We start from the raw sequence: 21730 nt of genomic DNA on the forward strand, positions 1-21730 counted from the left end.
TGACACAGTAAAACATTTTGAGGTGCCCGATGCAGGGCTAACGTTCAGGGAGTATCTTGGGTTCTACATATGTATATTTATAAGTGTAAGTTCATATGTCTATAAAAAATCTTTTTCACAAAAGATAAAACGAACCCTGCATTAAATTATGAGTCCGAATTGACATGAGAAAGACGGTAAACCTTTTTGAGGCCCCGATCTAGGGCTAAAGGTCAGGCAGGGTCAGGGGTAACAGATGCGAGTCACATGGGATCAAGGGACTGGAGATCTTTAGTTACGTCCCTTCCAAGTGGTACGGCCCTGGGCGTGGTGACCTGGTCTGGAAAAGTCCACGATGCTGCTCCCATGGTCGTAGCCCGCGGAACCTTGACGAGAAGGCTTTTCCTAGATGCCCGGCTTTCTGGCAATAGTCGATCTCGATAACTTCTCTTCGTTCTCGTCTTGAACCACTTCGCCACAGATCTCCGTAACACAGTATGTCGATATATGACATCACACCCATGGTTTCACAAAGGCAACCAAGATTGAGTCAAACTCACAATTCGAGAAGGCGTCCACACTGTACAATAGCCTTGCCAAAGCGGCTCGGGTTGTACGATGGAAAGAAAATTGAGGATTTAATAATCATTATAAAAGGTCATTGGAGCATAGCGGATGCAATATGAAACAACACTCACGGCGGAAGAAACTCATACCGTGAGGCAAAGCCATTCACATATTAAGGTTCAATCCAAACAATATGTTAGGGTGGACTCTTGGCTTGACAAAACTTTCAGTAGGCTCTCTCGTACCCAAACACCGCTCTGCCTGACAGCCGGTTTTAAGGGCGTGTATGTGAGGGTCCGCAAACCACGTAGGAAGACTTAATCGTTGAGGTCGTGATAGGTGCTTGGAACAGTTTGTATTTCCTAACTTGCGCATATGACCTAATAATGTGTTTTCAACTTCGTGCTATGGATGTGCAAATTAAGTGTTGTATGTGTTGCTGCAGCTTGGTGGGAACTTAAGATGTGACAATCTGAGTGCCTATGCCCGTTTAAGGCTGGAGTGCAATGAAAAATGACTTTGGCTGAATCGGTTTTAAATAAGTTGTATATACTACTGAATCAATCTTGGCAAACTGACAGGGCTAGTACTTGTCTAGTTTTTCTTTTTAGCAGACTTTAGCCCTTTCAGGGCCACTGACGTACCGGTGAATTTGACAGACCTGAACGTGCTCTGTTTTCTGTGTCATTCCTTTTAACTACCGTTGCTTAATGGTAAATTCTGTCGAAATCACTCATGTGGAATTATGTTTAGAAATACCAATACTCCACCACTGTTTCAACTTCTGCCCAAGTAAAGCTTTCTTTCCTTTTCTGTCTGCATCTTTCTTGCAGATTCTGCAGGCCCGGGTGCTGCCTTCTCTGGGACGAATTCTGACCTTCTAGGATTGTACGAGGCGGCGCGATTTTAGACGCATCGCCAACAGGGACAGATGTGAGGAAGCCCGCGAGAATTGTTTCGATCTGCCAAGGTTCGGCGGTATAGTTTTTTTTTTTTTGGAACAGTTTCTCAAGAGCCAGTCATGTGCGGCGGCGTGCGAGCTAAGTTCAAGTTGACCAGCTATTGACTCAACTGCCTGCTCTGGTGCGTTCCCGAGTCCCGCGGCAAGTACAAGAACTCTGTGTGTGCGCGCCTCGTGAACATTTGTGTGCAGTTTGCTTAGGAACGCGGATCGTTCCACGACAAAGGAAATGGACGTTTGTCTGCATAGGTGCGGACGCTACAATCTTCATTTCACGGGCAGGGATCAAATGTAGATTGTGATGTTTTAGTCCCTGCTGAACCTGACGTCACGGTACATGACGCGGGAACGGCACGGTCTCGATGATTTGATATTTACGTTTGTATTGCTACGGATTTGGTTGAATAGGTATAGCATTCCCTCCCTACCCCAAATTATTTTCACCTCTTTTTGCGGTTTTTCCCCACTGCCGAGAAATCCTTTTTTATCTCGGAAATTTCGTCGTAATGTTCGAGCCTCTAATCCCCGGGACTGTGATGGCCCAACGATCCTCCGAGTCTTCCACTATGCCTGTACCGGGTTTGTGCTCATATTTCTTGTACTACGAGGCTGTGTTTGCCAGCGAACATACGCCCTGTAAAAGTATCGTTGCAGCTGGCAACTCAGTCGCGTATACCGTCTCGCTTATTGGGTGTCTCAAAATGTGTGAGCAATGCGTTCCGCGGATCGGTCTCGTTATCTCTTCGACTTCTAACCTACGGGTATATTGCCCATTGTCCTTAGCAGCTGTCTGGTTCGTGCACTGACCTTCAACTATCCATGTAAGTGGACAACCGTCCTCTTTCCCCAGAACTGTAGGAAAATTAACACGGCTCGAAGAAACCGGCAGTGTGCTCAAAACTCGCCAACGGTGTCACCGGTCTCTGTTATTCGCACTCGCGAAGCGTTGCACGTGCTACTGACTTCGCAGTCAGTTTGGCAGACATCGAATCTAATGCAGGGGTGTCCTAGGAAGCTGCCGTCGGACGGCGCTAGTAGATAGAAGCGACTCGGAACATGGCCTCCGAGATCGGGCTGCGATCTCGGGGGCTATGTTTAGACGCAGTAAGCTCCTCTTGACACCATGCACGTGACGGCGCTTCGTCGCAGCCGCGAGATGCGTCTGTGCAAAACTGGGCTGTTGGTGCTGCAATACCTGTATGTGTGTGCGTGTGTGTTTAATTTTTGCGCCGAGATGGCGCTACGAAGGGTACGACGGATACCTCGATCTACAGCTGCGACTGTTGGACGTTCTTTTCGATGATCCTCCGCAATTGGGTGTAGTGAAAGCTGACGGATTGCGAAAAACTACCCCCGCACCTCTTTCTTTTTTCTTGGCGTGTGTGAGTGTGTTAATGGTTTTGTGTGTGAAAGACATCACGTGACCGCGTAAATGATGATGGACGAGAAACGGTAACTTGCTTGACAGCGAATTCACGTGGTACTGTGGTGGGGCGCGGTCGATATGTATCGGCACTGACGCTTGTCTCGACAAAGGTGTATTCTAAGGTAAGATATTTTTTCCGAGTAAGTGAGATGTATCGTCAGGGGCATTCGTGCGAAACTACGCCCTGCGCGACGAACTGAGAATAATAGAGACACTGTTGTAGCCCCTGGATATGTGCATATATTAGATTAAACGCAGTGACTGTCTCTCCTCCAAATACAAAGGTGCCTTCTCGACCGTTGGTCTTCGATCTTCCCGTATTGTCCGTCATGAGCAGCTGTACATGCAAGGACGAAATAAATCGACTGAACAATACGCTGGAACGTCTTGTGTGTGTTCGTCTCGTTAGTAGATACGCTAAGACGTTGTTAGTCAGGTGACGTTATGTTAGAACGTCGTGGAAAAGAAAGTGAAATGAAGCAAAAAAAGTTATTAAGCGAGTTCAAACCTGGAGCTGTATGGTTGTGGTACAGTTACTGCACCACCACCCCACGAGCGAAGTTGCCTACCTGAAAAGTTGTACTATAATTAACCTTACCCTCCAGGTTGACATTGAACTCCAGATGTACTGCTAAAGGTTCAATATAGGCAGCGGAAGTATCCTTTAAAAGTTTCAGTGGCTAATCTGGGGTAAATGCGAGAGAAATGCATTAGCATTACGTCGCACCTATTCGAGGTCCCAGATCCCTGATTGAAACCACGTTCACCACATTGCAACGTGTTATTCAGGAGCTTACTCGACACATGCACGGTCTCTTCGAGGGGCGAAGTGCAACTGATGGTGGCCCTTAGCAGACCGCTGTTGCATTATATATATATATATATATATATATATATATATATATATATATATATATATATATATATATATATATATATATATATATATATATATAACCACGTGACCTACTTCCTACACTTTTTCCTCTCATTAAAGGCATTTACAGACAAGCTTTGCTTGCATCCGAGCGCCATCAAACGGAGCCTGCTGAAGAGCGGTAGATGCCGCTTCGACGGCTTCAGGCCAATGAATAATGGCACATTCTTACTGCGATTTTTTTTATTGAGAAAGGTTGCAGTTTCGCCCGACAGGCAAAGCAACGATGGCGATAGCAAATTATTCGACAGCTATGCGAAGTAAGGACAGTAATTTTATCGGTCGTATAAGCTTGTGAACATTCGCTTACTAAAGTAGCAAGCACGGTGTCAAGTGCGCACAAGCAAACACGAGCACATCTCACTCGGTGACCGCGGACACTCGCTGTCAAACGCCGGCGCGAGAAAGAGCGGCGGCAGCAGCGAGCGAATGGACCTTCGTGCTGCCTCGCTTCAACGCGAACTAAACTGCGAGAATACAACGCACACGAAGCTATCATCCATCGGCGCCTCTAGACTCTGTACCCATCGCTGTTCGCTTTCAACATAGGGCTCGCCCGCCGCGCTCATCCGCGCCATATGCAGCCACCGCCGGAGTAAAACGTTTTCCCTTCCGGTTCCTTACGGGCGTTGCAAGACGGCGCACTTCCTCCCTGCTTTCGTCCCTTGCGGTATGCGTGGGTCATACTGAACGTAATTTCGTCGCACCATCGTCGTAATACCATTTTCGTCCCTGCTGGCTATAGTGCTGTACAACTGGCCGCTACTGGATGTAGCACAAACAAACAGCTCATATAGTGCGAATCGAGGTGATCGAGGCGGCCCGCGGCGGCAGGTGATGCACGTGAGCGTGGATGTAAGCTCCAACACCAACACGCCGTAGTTGTGACGCTGTCGTCTGATTTCATCGCCTTCATGCCACTTATCAATTCTTCGTTGTCATGTCATCGTCATCCTGCCGCCGTCTTCACTCTCTTGCTATCACTGCGTTGTCATATCGCCGACATCGTACCGCAGTCTCCGAGCCGTCGTCTTCATACCATCATCGTCATGAATCCGTCGTCGTCACTTCGTCATCATCGCGGAGTCGCTGTCATGCCGCCGTGGTTGTTTCATCGTTGTCATTTTCTCGCAGTGATTCCAATCGTCGTGCCACTGTCATTTCTTTATTCGTCATTGCATCACCGCCATTGCGTCGTGTTCGTAACCACCTCCGTTATCTCACTGTCGTCAAGCCGCCGTCGACATGCTGTCTCGATGCAGTCGTCGTCATTTTAGCAACCTCAAAACTTTTTGTCGTCATGCCGTTGTCACGAAACCATTGTAATCTCTTATATTCGTTATCACATTGTTGCCACGTCATTATCACCATGCCGTCGTCATGTCATGTGATTGTAGTCATTTTGTCACCGTCATCCCGTTTCAAGCTGTCGTCATATAATCTATAATTTCAGTGTTGGCATCACGCCGTCGTCCATGCCGTAGCCTTCGCGCAGTCATCGTCATTTTGTCAGTGTTGTGCAACTGTCGTCATTAAATCGTCGCCGTGTCGTCGTAATTTTGCCGCAGGGATTCTACCGTTGTCATGCCACTGTCGTCGTGCCGTCGTTGTAGTTCCATCGTCGACGTCGTCCTTGCGTCGACGTCATACAGCCATCTTCATGACGTCACGGTCCTCCACCGTCGTCGTGCGTGGCAATTGCATTATCGAACGAAGCAGCCTCTTTGTTGAGTGAGGCGGTTCCCAATGAAGATCTCTCCGACTGAGCAGTCCGGCTGGCCTACGACGCTGCCAAGACTGGAGGTCTGGCCACCGCCTGAAGAAGGGGAGCTCTGTTAGGGCTAGTCGCCCGCCCACCTTGACCCAGCAAAGACATCTTATAAAGTTTTCTCTCTCTCTCTCCAACTGAGCCATGTGGTCTCTACCTACAAATAGTTCGCTAAGCAGGAACAGCGTTTTTCCCAAACACCAATAAACGCTTCGCTTAAACCAATTGCCACAGTGCGTGGGATCCGCAGATATGTTGTTACATTTTATCTGCCTTTAGAGGCCTAAATTATGAGGAAAAAAAAAATTTCTTTAACGTGCACGTACAAAGGTAATAAATTAAGACCGTACACATGCAATAAAGTTCTTTCACTCACTCACTCTGTACTCATGCGTAATCACTGCGCATTGACCCGCCGTGGTTGCTCAGTGGCTATGGTGTTGGGCTGCTGAGCACGAGGTCGCGGGATCGAATCCCGGCCACGGCGGCCGCATTTCGATGGGGGCGAAATGCGAAAACACCCGTGTGCTTAGATTTAGGTGCACGTTAAAGAACCCCAGGTGGTCAAAATTTCCGGAGTCCTCCACTACGGCGTGCCTCATAATCAGAAAGTGGTTTTGGCACGTAAAACCCCAAATATTATTATTATCACTGCGCATTCATACATATATAATGCAATATTTTGTAGAAAATTATAATTTTGCAGTCGCAATTCTGTTTGAAGCCAGAAGGACAAAGCTTAGGCAAATCTACATAAGAATCGTGACATTTTATTGGTACTGACATACGGAGCATTCACTTGGAGGTTAACAAAGAATCTTGCGCCAACGAACGCGGAAAAAGCGATGGAACGAAAAACATGATACGCGTACGTAACGTTAATAGAATACAAGGCAACAGCGTGGACGAAAGAACAAGCACGGGTAGCCGATATCCTAGCTGCCATTAAGAAGAATGAATGGAGCCGGGAAGGTCATTTAGTGCTTTGGGCAGATAACAGGTGGTCTGTTAGAGTTGCAGAATGTGTTTAAAGATAAGGAGGAAAGCACAGTTGATGACGGTAGAAAATTAGATACTGTGATGAAATTAGTAAATCTACAGGCATAAGATGGGGACAGCTGGGAGAGAGATTCAGGCTGCAATGGACATAAATATAGGCTGATATATATATATATATATATATATATATATATATATATATATATATATATATATATATATATATATATTTTGGATGCCCGCCTCATTTCCTGACGAGTGTCTCGATAGCGCCGACTTCTTTTTCTTCAGCTGACCTATCCAGCCTATTGTTGTTGAAAAGTATTGTTCAAAGTCCACCTGTCCCTTTCGGACTTTCAAATGTGCGTTTTCTTCTATGAACGTTTTATGTGCCGTCAGTGCCGTTCGATACCATTACAGCCTTACCTGTACGCCGCTTGCAGTCACCCGAGTTGTATTGTTTTAACGCCACGATGTCGCCTGCTGTGCCGACGGAACGGTGCAACTTACCAGGTGTTTCAGGGAATACTTTGAAATGGGCACTGCACGAAGTGCGAAAGGAACGACATTTTCGGCAACGCGTCTTATCGACGTGGCATTTTGTTGACGAGTGACGAATCAGTCGAAATTCAGAAATTAAGCTTTCCATAAGCAACTTTACAAGGCGGGGGGAGTGGAGGAGGGGGGGAAAGCAAATTGCAACTGCGAAATCGAAGGCAGCCGGTATTCCAAGTGTGTAACCATACTTATTGAAATCGTGTACCCGCTTCATCACTTTATCTACACGAAACGCATGTACAGGGGGACGAATCGCCGGCCTTATCTGCCATGCCTAAAACCGCCTCTAGCATCACCACCACCACATCGAATTGAGCATCGAACCAGTTTCGCACCAGTTCACACCAGTTGCGCGTGTTTCGAGAAATATTGTTTCGAGAATTGCGTGTGTTTTGCGAAATTACACTCGTATTTTCAGCTAACGCATTTGTACATTGAAGGAAACTGCAGTTTTTCAAGACGTTTGCTGCGAGCCGCTGCCCTATAAAAAAACGTACGCGGAAACTGAGAAATCGCCTTGCTCAATGACCGCTTAGTCTAGTCTGATGAGGTCTGCCAAAGTTTATACAATAAAATTTCAAACCGTGAAAGAACTCGAAATTTGCAGCTCCATCTCTGAGCTCGCACCCATAACACATCCCATCCACTCGGCAAAACCAGGCAGCGCTGTCCATGCAGCTCCGGCTCCACGGACTAGCTCAAGTTGGTCTACGAAGCTAGTTCGACGGTCCAGCTCAAGTTGGTCTACAGAGCCACTTCGACGGACTAGCTCAAGTTGGTCTACGGAGCCACTTAGACGGTCCAGCTCAAGTTGGTCTACAGAGCCACTTCGACGGACTAGCTCAAGTTGGTCTACGAAGCCAGTTCGACGGTCCAGCTCAAGTTGGTCTACAGAGCCACTTCGACGGACTAGCTCAAGTTGGTCTACGAAGCCAGTTCGACGGTCCAGCTCAAGTTGGTCTACAGAGCCACTTCGACGGACTAGCTCAAATTGGTCTACGGAGCCACTTCGACGGTCCAGCTCAAGTTGGTCTACAGAGCCACTTCGACGGACTAGCTCAAGTTGGTCTACGAAGCCAGTTCGATGGTCCAGCTCAAGTTGGTCTACAGAGCCACTTCGACGGACTAGCTCAAGTTGGTCTACGAAGCCAGTTCGACGGTCCAGCTCAAGTTGGTCTACAGAGCCACTTCGACGGACTAGCTCAAGTTGGTCTACGAAGCCAGTTCGATGGTCCAGCTCAAGTTGGTCTACAGAGCCACTTCGACGGACTAGCTCAAGTTGGTCTACGGAGCCACTTCGACGGTCCAGCTCAAGTTGGTCTACAGAGCCACTTCGACGGACTAGCTCAAGTTGGTCTACGAAGCCAGTTCGACGGTCCAGCTCAAGTTGGTCTACGGAGCCAGCTCGACGGACTAGCTCAAGTTGGTCTACGAAGCCAGTTCGACGGTCCAGCTCAAGTTGGTCTACGGAGCCAATTCGACGGAGCAGCTCAAGTTGGTAGACGGAGCCAGTTCAATGACCAGCTGAAGTTGGTCGACTGCATAGAGTTTCCTGCAAAAATTACGTAGGAAATTCTATGGTCAACTGAGCCAACGACCTGCTGGACTCCTGGACTGAGGAGACCACCAACTGCAGAGTTGAGGAGCTATATATCCACGTTCGCTTCGCTCACTGTTCTGAATAAAGTTTATTCTTGCTCTGTTTCCACAGCGGAAAATATACTACGAAGTGTTTCAATTAGGAACTAGTCCACAACTGACAAAAATACATACGTCATGCAAATCGTTTATGCTGTATACTGGCAAATTTGTTAACCTCTTCAAAGCTCACGTAGACAATGTATAGTGATCTCGCGCGACCGGCAAACCAGCGTATTCCACTTACCTGTCCGCTTTTTGATATCTTGTAAATATATGTGACTGAGAGAATTGCAAATAAATCGAACGCCTTCGTAACGAAGTGCCTGGCCGGGGCTTCCGAAATTAGTCGTTGTAAATGTCGCGCACGGCACAGCTCGCAACAGAACCGGGGCAGAATTGTCTTCGTTATACAGATAATTTCGTTGTATAGAGGCTTTCGTTGCAGATCCGCAAGGCTGTTAGCTGCTCTCCGCCGCGACTCAGTGTCTGTGGCATCCTGCGGCTGGGCACGAGGTCGCGCGTTGGATCCCCGGCCACGGCGGCCGCATTTCGACGAGGGTGGAATGCAAAAACACTGATAAACCTTACAAAAATGGATGTCAAGTATGTTTAGATCTTGATGTATTTTTGGCAAGCCATCAGAAAGGCTACACAAACTCAGCGGCTAATTGCTCCTACAGATCAAGTTCGCAACAGCCACTGAGTAAAGATGAGTTATGACAATATGTGCTGAGAAAATTACTCACAGTTCCTGCTTTATTACTGATGTTTAAACGCTTAACTCCTTATAACGTCACATTTACATAAACGACTGAGTTGAGAACACACATCAGAATTTTTGTAGAGATAATTACTCGGATTTTCGTTGTACTTGCCGATGTATTACCGCACTGATACTCCCTAATCCAAAACAATGTAACCTTATTGAACAAGAGTGAAGTGAGGATTTTCCAAGACTTTATAGGACAGAACTTGACATTTCTGTTTTAAACCAAATGTAATACATTTGCAGTGTTACATTATTTTCACTGTGTGTACGTGCTCCTTGCGTACGTTAAGAAAAAGGAAAACATGGATGGTCAAAATTATACCGGAGCAGTCCTACTAAACTGTTACTCCTAACCGTGTGCGTAGTTTCTTGACGCTGAATGTCACAATTTAATTACAAATCGTTGTTTTGGGAACGGAGTTTTGGGGCAGTAAACGATACGTTTCGACGATTTCTTTTTCATATCTCACTGATGTTTATTTCATTTTATTTGATAATGGGAGTTAATTACAACAACGTTCCCGACTTCGCTTGTTGTCATAAATGTGTAGGCAGCCAAATAATCACAAAAGCATAGAGACCCTGCACACGTTCGTGAAACAAAAGGGCATGGCGACACATCACGCAAAAAAACAAAACAAGAAAAATCCTTTCCTCGGTAATAATCATTTTCTCAAGGAAAGGGAAAACACAGTGGCCTTGAAGGAAGGTTATGTTATTCCTGAAAAAGCATTATATGTCCCGTGAGGCAGAAAAGCCGGCGTTGTCCGCAACTAGTGGTACCGAAAATAAAAATAATGTGATATTTTACGCGCCAGAACCACGATCTCATATTGAGGCACGCCGTAGTGGCAGACTCCAGAAATTTTGACCACCTGGGGTCCTTTAACGTGCACCTAAGCACACGGGTGTTTTCGAATTTCAGCCCCATCGGAAATGCGGACGCCGTGGTCTGGATTCGATCCCGCGACCTCGTGCTCAGCAGCCCAACACCATAGCCACTAATCAACCACGGAGGGTGGGCACCAAAAATCAATGTGGCGTCATCAGCGTCTTGTATGACTTCAGCAGTAATACAGAAGATAGTAAATGACATAACATTTATTAGTAGTAATCATGGGTAATTAAAGAGCAGGTGAACTAGAGTGAAGTAAAGTTAGAACAAGTTAGGGTAAGGGACTCAAGGTGGAGTAAAGTGAATGAAGGTCAAGCAGTGGGAGTGAAGGTGAATTAAGGATTAAGATGAATGAGTGTGGATTAACGTCGGTGAAAGAGCAAGGTGAATTAAACTGAAGTAAGGTGAATTAAGGTTGGCACAAATTATAGCAAGGTGGATTAAGGTGGAAATATAATTGAGTTAGGTGAATTAAGGTTGGTGCAATTTAGAGCAAGGTGCATTAAGGCAGACTTGCGAAGGACACGTGACAATGTGTGAGTATGACGGCAAGTATCGTGAACGTAACCAAGCAATTAGAGAATTCATAATGCTTTCGCATTCGAATCACGTAAGGATACTTAAGTGACTGTCAGTTTTATTCTTACTGTTACCTTGGACATTTTGTTTCGCTATTTGAAAATCGCGGCGCAGTACACGTATACAACGTCTTTCATATTCGAGACCACACCATCGGCGTCTCACGACGCGAGCATCGCTCGCAGCAAGGGAAACGGATCTCCGCACTCTCCGGCCGGGTCGTCGAAGTCGCCATCTACGTAGAGCACGCACATGGGGTCGGTGCGGAGGTCGAGACCCTTCCATACCTTGGCGTAGTGGCGCACATTCGTCGCCACTTTGTCCGCAGCTCGGTACCGGAACACGAATCCGCGCTTCGCGTTTTTCGGCAGCTCGCCCGCGCTGCATTCCCGGAAGCTGTCGTTGGCCTGCACGTTGCAGACCCGGCTGCGCGGCACCAGACCTGCGAACCTGCGAGACGAGTGAGCGTTGAAAACGTTTTCACAGTGGAGATGTTAGAACCGCGCTGGGTTTCTCTTGACGTTCGTAGCTTCGCCGAACTGGGGGGGAGAGAGTGCTGAGTGGGATGAAAGTAGAGTATAAAAATGGCATAGCGATGCGGCGAGGGTGGGTGCAGCCTAGCGGGGGAGAAGGAGCGGCGCGCACGCGAGCGAGGAACGCGGCCGTGATGCGTGCCCTCTCCTTTGGCGCGCAAGGCAGGGGGCTCAGGCGAGGCATGAGGGGCGTTCTTCTCTGGTGGCTGCTAGGGTGCTTCGATGTCCTCCTCGCCCGCCGCTCCATAAGAGTGGGGACAACCGCGGCGTCTACTACGGCGTTAGCCACGCGAATCGCGGACGCCGTAGTAGACGCCTTTGGCGGACGCCGTAGGGATGCATTGCCGACGATCGTATGTATTGTGTGCCGTTTGGCACTAGTTTACTAGCCTTCCTCCAGCTCCGCTGGTCTCCGGTGTTTGCGATAGCAGAGCCACGCATAATTTTTTTCTGACTATTCAGCGGTGAGTACGAGGCAAATGCGTTCGCATTACGTCACACGTATTTGAGAGTACCGGATCCACGATTTAGGCCTTGTACCCCTTGCTCTCCTTTGTTCTCTCCTTGCATTAGCTGGATCGGTGTGCTGCCAAGCAATAGTCTATGAGTTAGTACGTGAAGAACTAGGACGCTATAGATATGCACGAAGTGCAGCTTATCAACTGTGTCAACTTCATGCGTGTCTTTAAGTGTCCTAGTTCTTCACGCCTTCGTCCATAGTATTACCCGCCGCGGTAGCTTAGTAGCTATACAGCGTTGCACTGTTCAGTTGCACTGTTGAGTTCGAGGTTTCCAGTACGATCCCAGCCGCGGCACCCGCATTTCGAAAAGGCGAAATGCGCATACGTTCGAGTCATCATTAGGTGAGTTAAGCCGTCGTTATTCTTTAATTTGTCCAGCGGAAGGTTCCACCATGTCACAGTACCAACCGCGGCTTACAACACATTACCGCTCTTCTGGCTCGCGCTCCTCGAACCTTAGGTGGGTTCCCACGACTCCGGCGGTCCTCTCGAACGCCTCCACGGCCGCCGACACGGCCCAGCACACGGAGAACGCGGATGCCTCGGACTCGCGAAGCTTACGGTAGAGCGTGTCCAGGCCGGCCTCCTCCAGGTCGGCGCAGCGACGGTCACCCGCTTCCAGGAAGTAGTAGTCGACCAGGTCGCCGGGCGCCGCGGGCACGGCAGACGCCGACAGGGCCAGGATTAGCGGGACGCGGTTCAGCTGGGCCAGGTCGCGCAGCTGCCGCAGGACGGCCTCGAGCGCGGCGTCGTTTCCGGGCCGCCCGCACAGCGGCGACTCCAGGCCGCGCCAGTCGAGGTGGACTCCGGAGAAGCCGTGCTCCAGCGCCCACTCGAGAAGGTTTGCCGCGAAGTACCTGAGAGAGAAAGAGAGAGAGAGATGAAGAGGTGCCGGTTGGCAGTGCGTGACACTAGATCCTTAATAACTTCTTTTTAATCACTTTAGCATTCTTAGGGTACTTGACTCAATTTACGGGGTCTATCTGTCTGTCTGTCTCTAACCGCTTTCCCCCAACTGTCTGTGTCACCGGGTGGTCCATAGTGGAATGCGTAGAACGTCAGGCTGCTGTGCAAAGCGAACGTGGTTCGAAACCAACCGTCTGACTTACTTGGATCACTGTGTACGTGAACATATGCGCTGTTCTTCAACGAACCCCTCTCACGGCGGCATGGTTCACTGTAGATGCGGAACTGGGTGTAGGTACCGCTGTTCAGTGCAACTCTTTGACGCCGATTTGGAACACTGGGTATGTGCCAGTGGGTCTGTGCTTATGTTCGATGAAACAATTTGATGCCAATTCGGGGGACTATGTATGTTCCACTGGGAATGCGCCGCTCTACGATGCAGAAAAAGATTCTTTAAGTTTGTCCGACGCTCGGTGGAAGCGAACCCACGGCACTAGAATTCCTCAAGGAGAAGTTCACTTGGTGTGCGCCGCTTTTCAACAAACGTCTGCTACGCCAATGCTTTAACGAGCTGCGCCATGAATTCGCTGGGTACGTGCCGATGTTCAATGAACCTGTCGCCAACTTGGGTCACCCCTGTATGTGTCACTAGGTGTGCGGCAAGCGAGGGAACAATTCTCAGCGTTCGCACGCACCGGAGCATGCCGCGCTTCTCGTCTCCGAGGCCACGCCCGAACTTCTCGACCGCGCCACTAGATGGCGCGGAGTGTTCTCAGGAAGGAAAGCGCGAAAGGGGCGCCCCGCTGCAGTGCGCGCCTTGTAATTCGTTTCGACGGTGATTACACGTTGTGTCGATCGCTGCGCTGATTCAATGCTAAACACATTACCGTCGACAGTCATCGTGATATAGGTTTTACCGAATTATTTACAAAGTATATACAGTAGTAATAGAACAGATAACCTTTGGCAAGTTGGTGGAAGCTCTTTGACAAACAGCAGCGCAAACCAGACGCGGACGAAGAAATGAGGATCACGACACAAACACTGACTCTCAAATAAATGTTTTTTTTTTAAAGGTGCGAATATATATACAAACGAAACCTGCTGAGTTAAAAAGCCGTGCATACGCAGCACAAACCAGCTGGGTGCAACAAAAGTAATGCCGTGTAAAATAATAATGGGCATCAAAAACCAAACAGAAAGACCACGAAACACACAAAAATAACATTTTCTACGAGGGGCGCCGAGTACAATCTAACCTGGAAATAAATATATAGTAGGCAAAATTTATTCTACAGTCAACACCCGTTTCTTCATCTGTTAATTTGGTTTCTCGCTTAATTCGAACCCGCCAGAACACCGGTCCCGGCGAGAAACTATCAATCACTATGGAAGGAGAACGCGTTCACTTCGAACTCGAAAGCATATCGCTTCGGTTAATTCGAACCACACCGACGCCCCCTCTTGCGCACAGCGGTTACTAAATGCTTGAAGACAAGAAATTCAGCAGAGTGTGCTACTGCTTCCCGGGATGTGAAGCTGTTCTATTTAAATGTTTTTATCTTTTAGTGGGCGACGCACCTTCCGCGATTAAAGCCCTTTGTGGCTGCTTGTTCTGTCTAGCGCTGAGACGACTTTTAACCGCATCGGCGCTTTTCGCCTTAGGCTTACTGAGTCGCCCCTTCAAGACCAAGAAACACAGACATGACGGCCTACTTGAAGCAACAGAGATAAAAAAAAAAGGTTTGAATTCATTCATTTTGCCGTCGGTTGTTAATGCGACGTTTCGGACGATTCGGCCAAATTTCCTGGTCTGTAGTTATACATCACCTGACGTTCCCCGCCGAGCGGCGCATGGTTGTGAACTCGCCGCGACCTCTGACGGACACCAGGAGGGACGTCGTGTTGCCGGAACTGAAAGCGACTGTCGAACTGAGTTGCTCGATGAGGATGACGTCGCGAGCCGTCGGCAACAACTTCGCGGTCCAGCCGTCCAATTTTACCGGACCGTAGATGACGTATCGGCAGAGGTAGAACGGCACGGACGCCACCCCAAACCTGGATCCACGATTGCAGGGGTATAGCGCGACGGTTCTAATTACTGTCCTAACTCCGTAAAACAATGCGACATCAACACACGTTTGGCGCAGATAAATTCACGAAGTGAAAAGGCTTCACCGTTTCTCGCCGAAAAGGAACGCAGTCCGTTTGTGAAGATGGCGCACTCGTCGTCTGCACGCGATCGTCTACTAGGCTGCTAAACTGCCCGAGGTGAATGAATGAAACCACATTTATTCCACATTAAAAAGCGCCGAAGACACTGCGGTGGAAAGGGAGCGGTATTATTGCAAAAGGGGAAGGGTGAAGCTGCCTCCGTTTTATTAACGAACGTCCTGGAGGCAGCTAAGTGGGGGCCGCATGACGCTTGTGGCTGTCGCAGAGCCGATCGCCAACCGGTGGTGCCACCGGGTCCTGGAGGAACAACAGCAGTGCTCGCAAAAGCTCGGTGGCATGGTCCGGAGACGTGGTATCCGGGCAAGCCCAAGTCCGCAGAGAAGAAGGCCAGGGTCCCCGCTGTATGGTGGCCAGGGCACGAAGCTTTGGTGAGATGTAGACGGGGCACTCCCAACACAGGTGGTTGAAGTCAGCACGACATTTGCACGTGGAACAGAACCCACTTACGGGTGGTGTTGTGCCACCCCTGTGGAAACGGTTCAGCAAGTGAGGAGTAAGGAGGGTGCCTGTCTGAATTCTCTGAAGCAAGACTGACTCTCGCGGTGTGAATACCTTCGGGGTAGCAGCATACCAGAGGACCAATCATGCTGAAGCGAGTGTCGAAACGTCGAGACGTTTTGTTCCCACGTGACCACATTCTGTGTCGTGACGTCACGACACATAACCATCAAGGGAAAACGAAAACGAAACTATTTCGTGGAGAAGCTATAGGAAGATATTTAGGGTGCTTCGAGGCTTGAAAATGCTTTTTTTCCTGGGAGCTTCACTTGTCGCAATATATGTAAAGTCGAAAATGTCATGCCAGCCTGTAGCAGGACAATTAGGGCCTCTCTCAGAGATATTCACTTGTTCATGCTGTACTACGTCAGCAGCTGCTCTGACCCTATTTTTTCAAGTTTACTGATCTTATCACAACGTTTGACCGATCTGCCGACAGACAGCTAGAACGTTTGCTTTTCATCGACATATATTCTACAACTCTATTAGCCTATTGCATGCTTATCTTTGCTACGGTTTCTGTTCGCCCTGCCCAACTCTATCTCAACCAGAATATAATGCGTTTATCCGGCAGCAGTAGCAAGTATATGAATTTTAATCAAGGTATAAGGGGAAGCCTTGGCAGGTCATTTGTTTACTTGAGGGGTGTGACGGGGCTTTAACATCCCTAAACTGCAGAGTGGATTAGCAAATTAAAATGTCTTTTGTTTTCTAACAATCGATAGTTTTAACGCGTCATCCTTTCAAGTGCGAAAAAGAGCGCGTGGTACAGAATTTCCGCAAGGTCTAAAGTATGTGTCGGTATCTTTTGAAGGAGTCGATAAAGAACGACAGTATCTGAATGATTGCGCCGCTGAGCTCAGAGTCGTGGATTCGACCCCGACATCGGCGGCCACATATCGAACAGGGCGAAATGAAAACAAAACAAAAAAAAAAAAAAAACCGTCCGTGCACTTAGATTAAGGTGTTTCGAGCTGTCTCTCCGCTTGTGTCTCAATGATATACCACAGGCTCCTCGGGACCTTATCAAGGAGGTTGAATTGACAAAATCCTGTACTTCTACTAGTACTAGTTGTTATCTAGTCACTAATCTTGCACAAGTTGTCGATTATTTAGCCCTCGCGCCGAGATATGCTATCCTGCTGGTTAGCTGTGGTTAGAACCCGTGACCAACGGCGTCGGTCCCGGATTCGCATTCCGAACCAAGACGAATTTTTTTCATCAACAAGGAAGCTTGCTTTCTCAGAAACCCGTATGGGTTTCTTTTACATAGCTTCGTGCTACATTCGGGTGGATTACTTTTTTTTTTTTTTACCTTTCGTGGCACCTTGCCTCCACCTTGCCGGATTCCGCAGAGCCAATTTGTCATGCTTATATTAAGTGCACGTTAGGGAACTACAGGTGGACAAAATTAATCAGGATTTCCCCACTAGGTGAGCCTCATAATAATATCGTGGTTTCGGCACGTTCACCCCCAGATTTCGTTTCTTTTTTCTCTGAATCGGGGGTGGTTGGTGTGTAGTCATGGTTAACTCTCGGCTGAATCGCAAGATTGTGTCTCGTCCATTCGTGTCGTCTCCTGTAGTGTGGTTGAGCCAACAATTTCATCATTGCGCCAGAAAGAAGCGTTACGTTTACTCAGACGAATGAATTACACACCCGTACGTAACTTCGGTGTTTTCAGACCTCCACTTGCTGCGCGTCAATATTTTACAACGTGCAACAAGTGTGTACACACTTCGAAGCAGGGGATGTGCGGATAGCAATTTTTGAGACCAAATCGAACGCAAATCGCACTGTGCCACAAGCGAATCGAGTACCGAATATCTTTCGAATAGTTTTCGAGTAGTTGACACTTGCTTCCACCATTATTATAAAGGGGAGTTCACAAAGTATTCGCAAGGTTGTCAAGTTTCTGTCATTACGTCGCATGTTATGTAGAATGGCTTATTAAAAGCAGAAATGGAAGAGATATTCGCAAATATCCAAGACTCTTCGGTGGGTGCGAACGATGACTGTTTCGTCTAAATAGCCTGGTTTTCCTGAGTGTCGTAGCGTGGTTCTGCCACTTCTCGTGTTTTACGGGAAGAAGTTTACAGGCTTTTTGCCCCCTTTTATGTTCGATCGCGCACAGTTGACATCTTGAAACACTCGAAAACTGTTTTAAAAATATCGAGTTTACGAGCATAGTGACCCCTTCCATTCGTAAACTCATCCAAACGGGACTATTCGATTCGCCATTCGAAGAAGTTTCAAGTATTTGCGCCCCCCGTACTTGCAAGTTCTACAATTTCGAAAAATATGTGCGTCCAGCACTCCCACTGAGCAACACACAATCCGAAGGCATGGAGGACGCGAAAGTATGGGCGGCCACAAATGGAGCTAAGCCTCGCGGTTCACGCCCGTATATACCTTACCAGGTCTTGCCTCCCTGCAGCCAGCTGACGCGGCTCTTGTTGTAGTAGCAGAACACCTGCAGCGCAGCCTTCGAGCCCGGCGAAAGTCTGCCGCCGCCCCTGCCAACGGTGGGCCCGGGGCCGACGTACTGCTTGGCGAGGTCGAAGGTCAGGTTGCCGGGCTCGTCCGCCAGGAGGCACTGGCGCGGCATCCGCACGGGCACCTGCTCGGGCGCCACGTAGCGGTCCCGGAAGGGCAGCGCCCCGGGCCAGCCCTTACCGGTGTCGCCAAGGTGGGCGCTCGTTTCGGCGCGCATCCTGTGGACGGCGAGCAGTCCCACCGGGACGCCGACAATCCCGATCGCCGCCATGCACAGCACCCAGACGACGAAGAAATCACTGTGAGCGGGCGGCACGACACGCCGGACTCCGCTCTCGAAGAGGTCCGAGCGCGAGCCTGGCATCTTCTCGATGACGATGACCCTTCTAAGTATGGCGTAAGCCCACTGTTGGGGATCGGCCGAGAACCGGACGGTATTGCTAGAAAAGATGTATAAATGAAAATATGAAAGAAGCCGATTATAAATAAAAATATGTATATACGTCCCAGCTTCACCCGAAATGCAAAGTATTAGACAACCGCAGCAAGTAAGGCTCGTAAGATTATCGGCAGTATAAATTGAATTGAACATTCGCTCACTCATTAAATCAGTATGTGTGGTGAGACGCGCACAGGTAATTAAACGTGGTCAGACCTCACTCGAAGAGCGCGAGAACTCGCGGTCACAGCGCTGGCGCGATGAGCCGCGGCAGCGGGGAGCGAAAGTTTCGCGTTGCCACTAGCTTCGCTGCGTCTCCGAAACTTGACGTTAACATCTCCGAAACCCCGCGCGCGGAATGACAGCGCGCATGACGCCGCAGCGGCCATCTTCACTCGCCACTGGTTTTTTGCGCTGGCCGCAGATCACATCCAACACACCGCGAGTGGGTCGTCCATGCGCTCAGCCGAGCGTTCAGCCAAGGTAGGGATCGTAACCGTGAGCAGCCACGACCGGGCTAGAGCAGGAGACGTGCGCTCTCCTACCGTAGCGCACACGTGATCACGCTGCCTCCAACGTTGGGCGTGCGAGAACGCGCGGCGCGCATCAAGCCACCGTCCTTCCCGGCTCACCCTCTCAAGCTTCGTCATGCACCCACAGCATATGGCGCCCGGAGACGCCATCTTATCGCGCTTGCTTTATTACGGGACATCACGGCGACGGCGACGCCTTGAATGACCACATAATCGTTATCGGAATAAAACAGCCTGCACGGAGAAAGGACATCGCGCGGGAATCTCTCAGAGAAGATATGTAACACTCAGGCGGAATCGGGACACGAGGGCACGTTAGCGTGCGGGGGTCGGACAATTGACTTCCGTGGTTGGGATAATAAACGAACACCTCTCTCTGACATCTGCGGCGCCACTCCTTTCGATATATGTGTAAGGTGAACCTGAAAATCCAAAGGTTGTATGCGCTTAGTACTATATAGCTGTTCTAAGTGCAACACTCTATCTCTGGCCTCCCCTAACTTGCGTTGCTCTTGCATAAATATCAAATGGTTTGCATAACTATATAGGGCACTGTTCTTCTATAATGTCACATAACTTGCAATGGTGGGGGCAGTACTATAACGCAACAGTTGTGTAACTATGGAATTGCATTTTTCCCCAAGAACAGGAGACGACGTTGAGTCCCGCCAACTGACTTGCGCGATTTAAACAGAACTCAAGGTATACCGCTAACTCTATCTGAGAAGTTGCAATATAGTCCGGCACACGTTGTCGGGCGAGTTGGTGTGGCTTGTACATCACGAATCAGCGCAAAAAAAAAAAAATAACAATAATAATAAAGAGGGAAGAAAGGCGGACGACGACAACACAGAGCATTGTGCTGTCACCGTTTACGTCCCTCCTCTTTATTGTTTTTTTTTCTTTATTTGCACTGAGATCTGTGATGTACAATTTATACGAACTATAGCCTCTGACAACGTATACATCTCCCCACCTTAGCGTAGGCCAATCACAATACGCCACAACGTCGAGTATATCGGGTTAAAAATAAAAAGCAAAATAAAGCGAACAGACTAAGAAGAAGCCGTTTCTCCCCGCATAGGCCGACTCGGCGCCTCACACAAAGTACTATTATAGCTTGTGCGAATCTTTCCAAAACGAGCTTGCTCTGTTGTGCTGGTCGAGCCCATCCTCGGCTTGGTCTCCTCAGAGGCCGGCAAACGACTATGAATCGCGCGGCCGGACGGCTGTTCAACGCCTAATGTTCAACGTCTAATCAACGTCTAATGTTCAACGTCTAAGTTGGACCCTGCCGACTGCGGAGGTGTGGCAGCGTTGGGCGGCATCGGTTGCGGTGTCGTCGATTTCTGACGTCACCTCGGTTAGCGAGCACGCGGTCGGCGACCGGTACGGGTCGAGCAAGGAGGAAGTGTAGGAACCGAGGCGCAGCTCTACCACGTGTGCAAGACGTTGGCTGCTGGCTCCAGCTTTAATTCGGAGAACTGAACCGCGCGAAACTGGCCCCGGAAAGAAGAAGACGATGATGGTGAGTATGTGTACAAACGACGCGGCAAACGATACGTGTTGAATACGAAAGTATATTTTCGTCGAATTTCCACCCTAGTTAGACATAAACCACGGGTGCTCTAAAGGCGGGGTCAGATGCCAGAATAAAAAGCACGTCCGACAATTTCGAAGAGAGTCGTGGCGCATACGCGGTGTCCTGGTCTATGCAGCGCATATAAATTAATGGAGAGCTTCGGTTCTGGCGAGACCGCTCGTTGTACATGGTTAATGTGCAGATGCCTCAATTCGATTTGATTTGAAAAAACACCTCAAAGTGCGTATACCCATTGGCTGATCCAGAAGGGGGAGGGAAGGGGGGAGGCCCTGACCTTTCCCTCTAGACATGAACAATACCCCCTCCGCCACGTTGCCTTACCCTCGCCTGCACCAACTGGAACGTTACATATAAAGCCTCGTTATAACGAATTCATTGGGGACAGGAAACGAACCCCGTTATAACCGGTACTTCGTTAAAAGCGGAAACGCTCTGAAGCAGCCGTATCAATTCTGGAGGTACGCTGCGACTGCTCACGAGCCCGCAAAACGTTACGAGGCACAAAACCACGCCTCGTATACTTACGATGTGACAATAATTGCGATGTGGCCGTAGAAAGCGCAGAAATAAAGGAATACGTTTTTTTTTCTCACTGCTACAGACTTGAACTGCCAGCTGCGTCCACTGCCCAATACAGGCAGTGAGCGCAGCATGCCCTTGGCATATGTAGGAGCACCCACGAAAGACCTTCGCTTTGTGGAAAAATACCCTCCCGCCTGACCCGACCAAGATCAAATTTCGCTAGAGGCCCCGCAAGTCCTAGCGCATATATTTTTTTCAATAGCTTCTTGTCTTTCCTGTGCGCATCATTATTACCATGACCTCCCTTGGTACAGGTGGCACTTGGCAAGAGTCATGTTCCCTTTCAGCTCACGCATGCTCCGGAG

At 48.9% G+C, this 21730-nt stretch overlaps 2 protein-coding genes across 2 annotated transcripts in view; one reads left to right on the forward strand and one right to left on the reverse strand.

The window, feature by feature from the left end:
• Positions 1-3308, forward strand: part of LOC126529134 (sphingosine kinase 1-like) — a 90247-nt gene extending 86939 nt beyond the window's left edge. The window contains exon 9 of the mRNA XM_050176740.3: positions 1380-3308. Coding sequence (XP_050032697.1) covers positions 1380-1430 — 51 coding nt within the window. The 3' untranslated portion in view covers positions 1431-3308. The remainder of the gene's footprint in view (positions 1-1379) is intronic.
• Positions 3309-10893: 7585 nt separating this feature from the next.
• Positions 10894-18709, reverse strand: LOC126529122 (uncharacterized). The gene is made up of 3 exons (XM_055069444.2): positions 18190-18709; positions 12589-12990; positions 10894-11529 (listed from the first exon to the last, which is right to left on the reverse strand). The coding sequence occupies exons 1-3, from the start codon at positions 18630-18632 to the stop codon at positions 11241-11243; spliced, it is 1134 nt and encodes a 377-aa protein (XP_054925419.1). The 5' UTR covers positions 18633-18709; the 3' UTR covers positions 10894-11240.
• Positions 18710-21730: the final 3021 nt, after the last annotated feature.

The sequence above is a fragment of the Dermacentor andersoni genome, chromosome 8 (assembly GCF_023375885.2).
Source record: "Dermacentor andersoni chromosome 8, qqDerAnde1_hic_scaffold, whole genome shotgun sequence".
In the NCBI taxonomy this organism is placed as follows: domain Eukaryota; kingdom Metazoa; phylum Arthropoda; class Arachnida; order Ixodida; family Ixodidae; genus Dermacentor; species Dermacentor andersoni.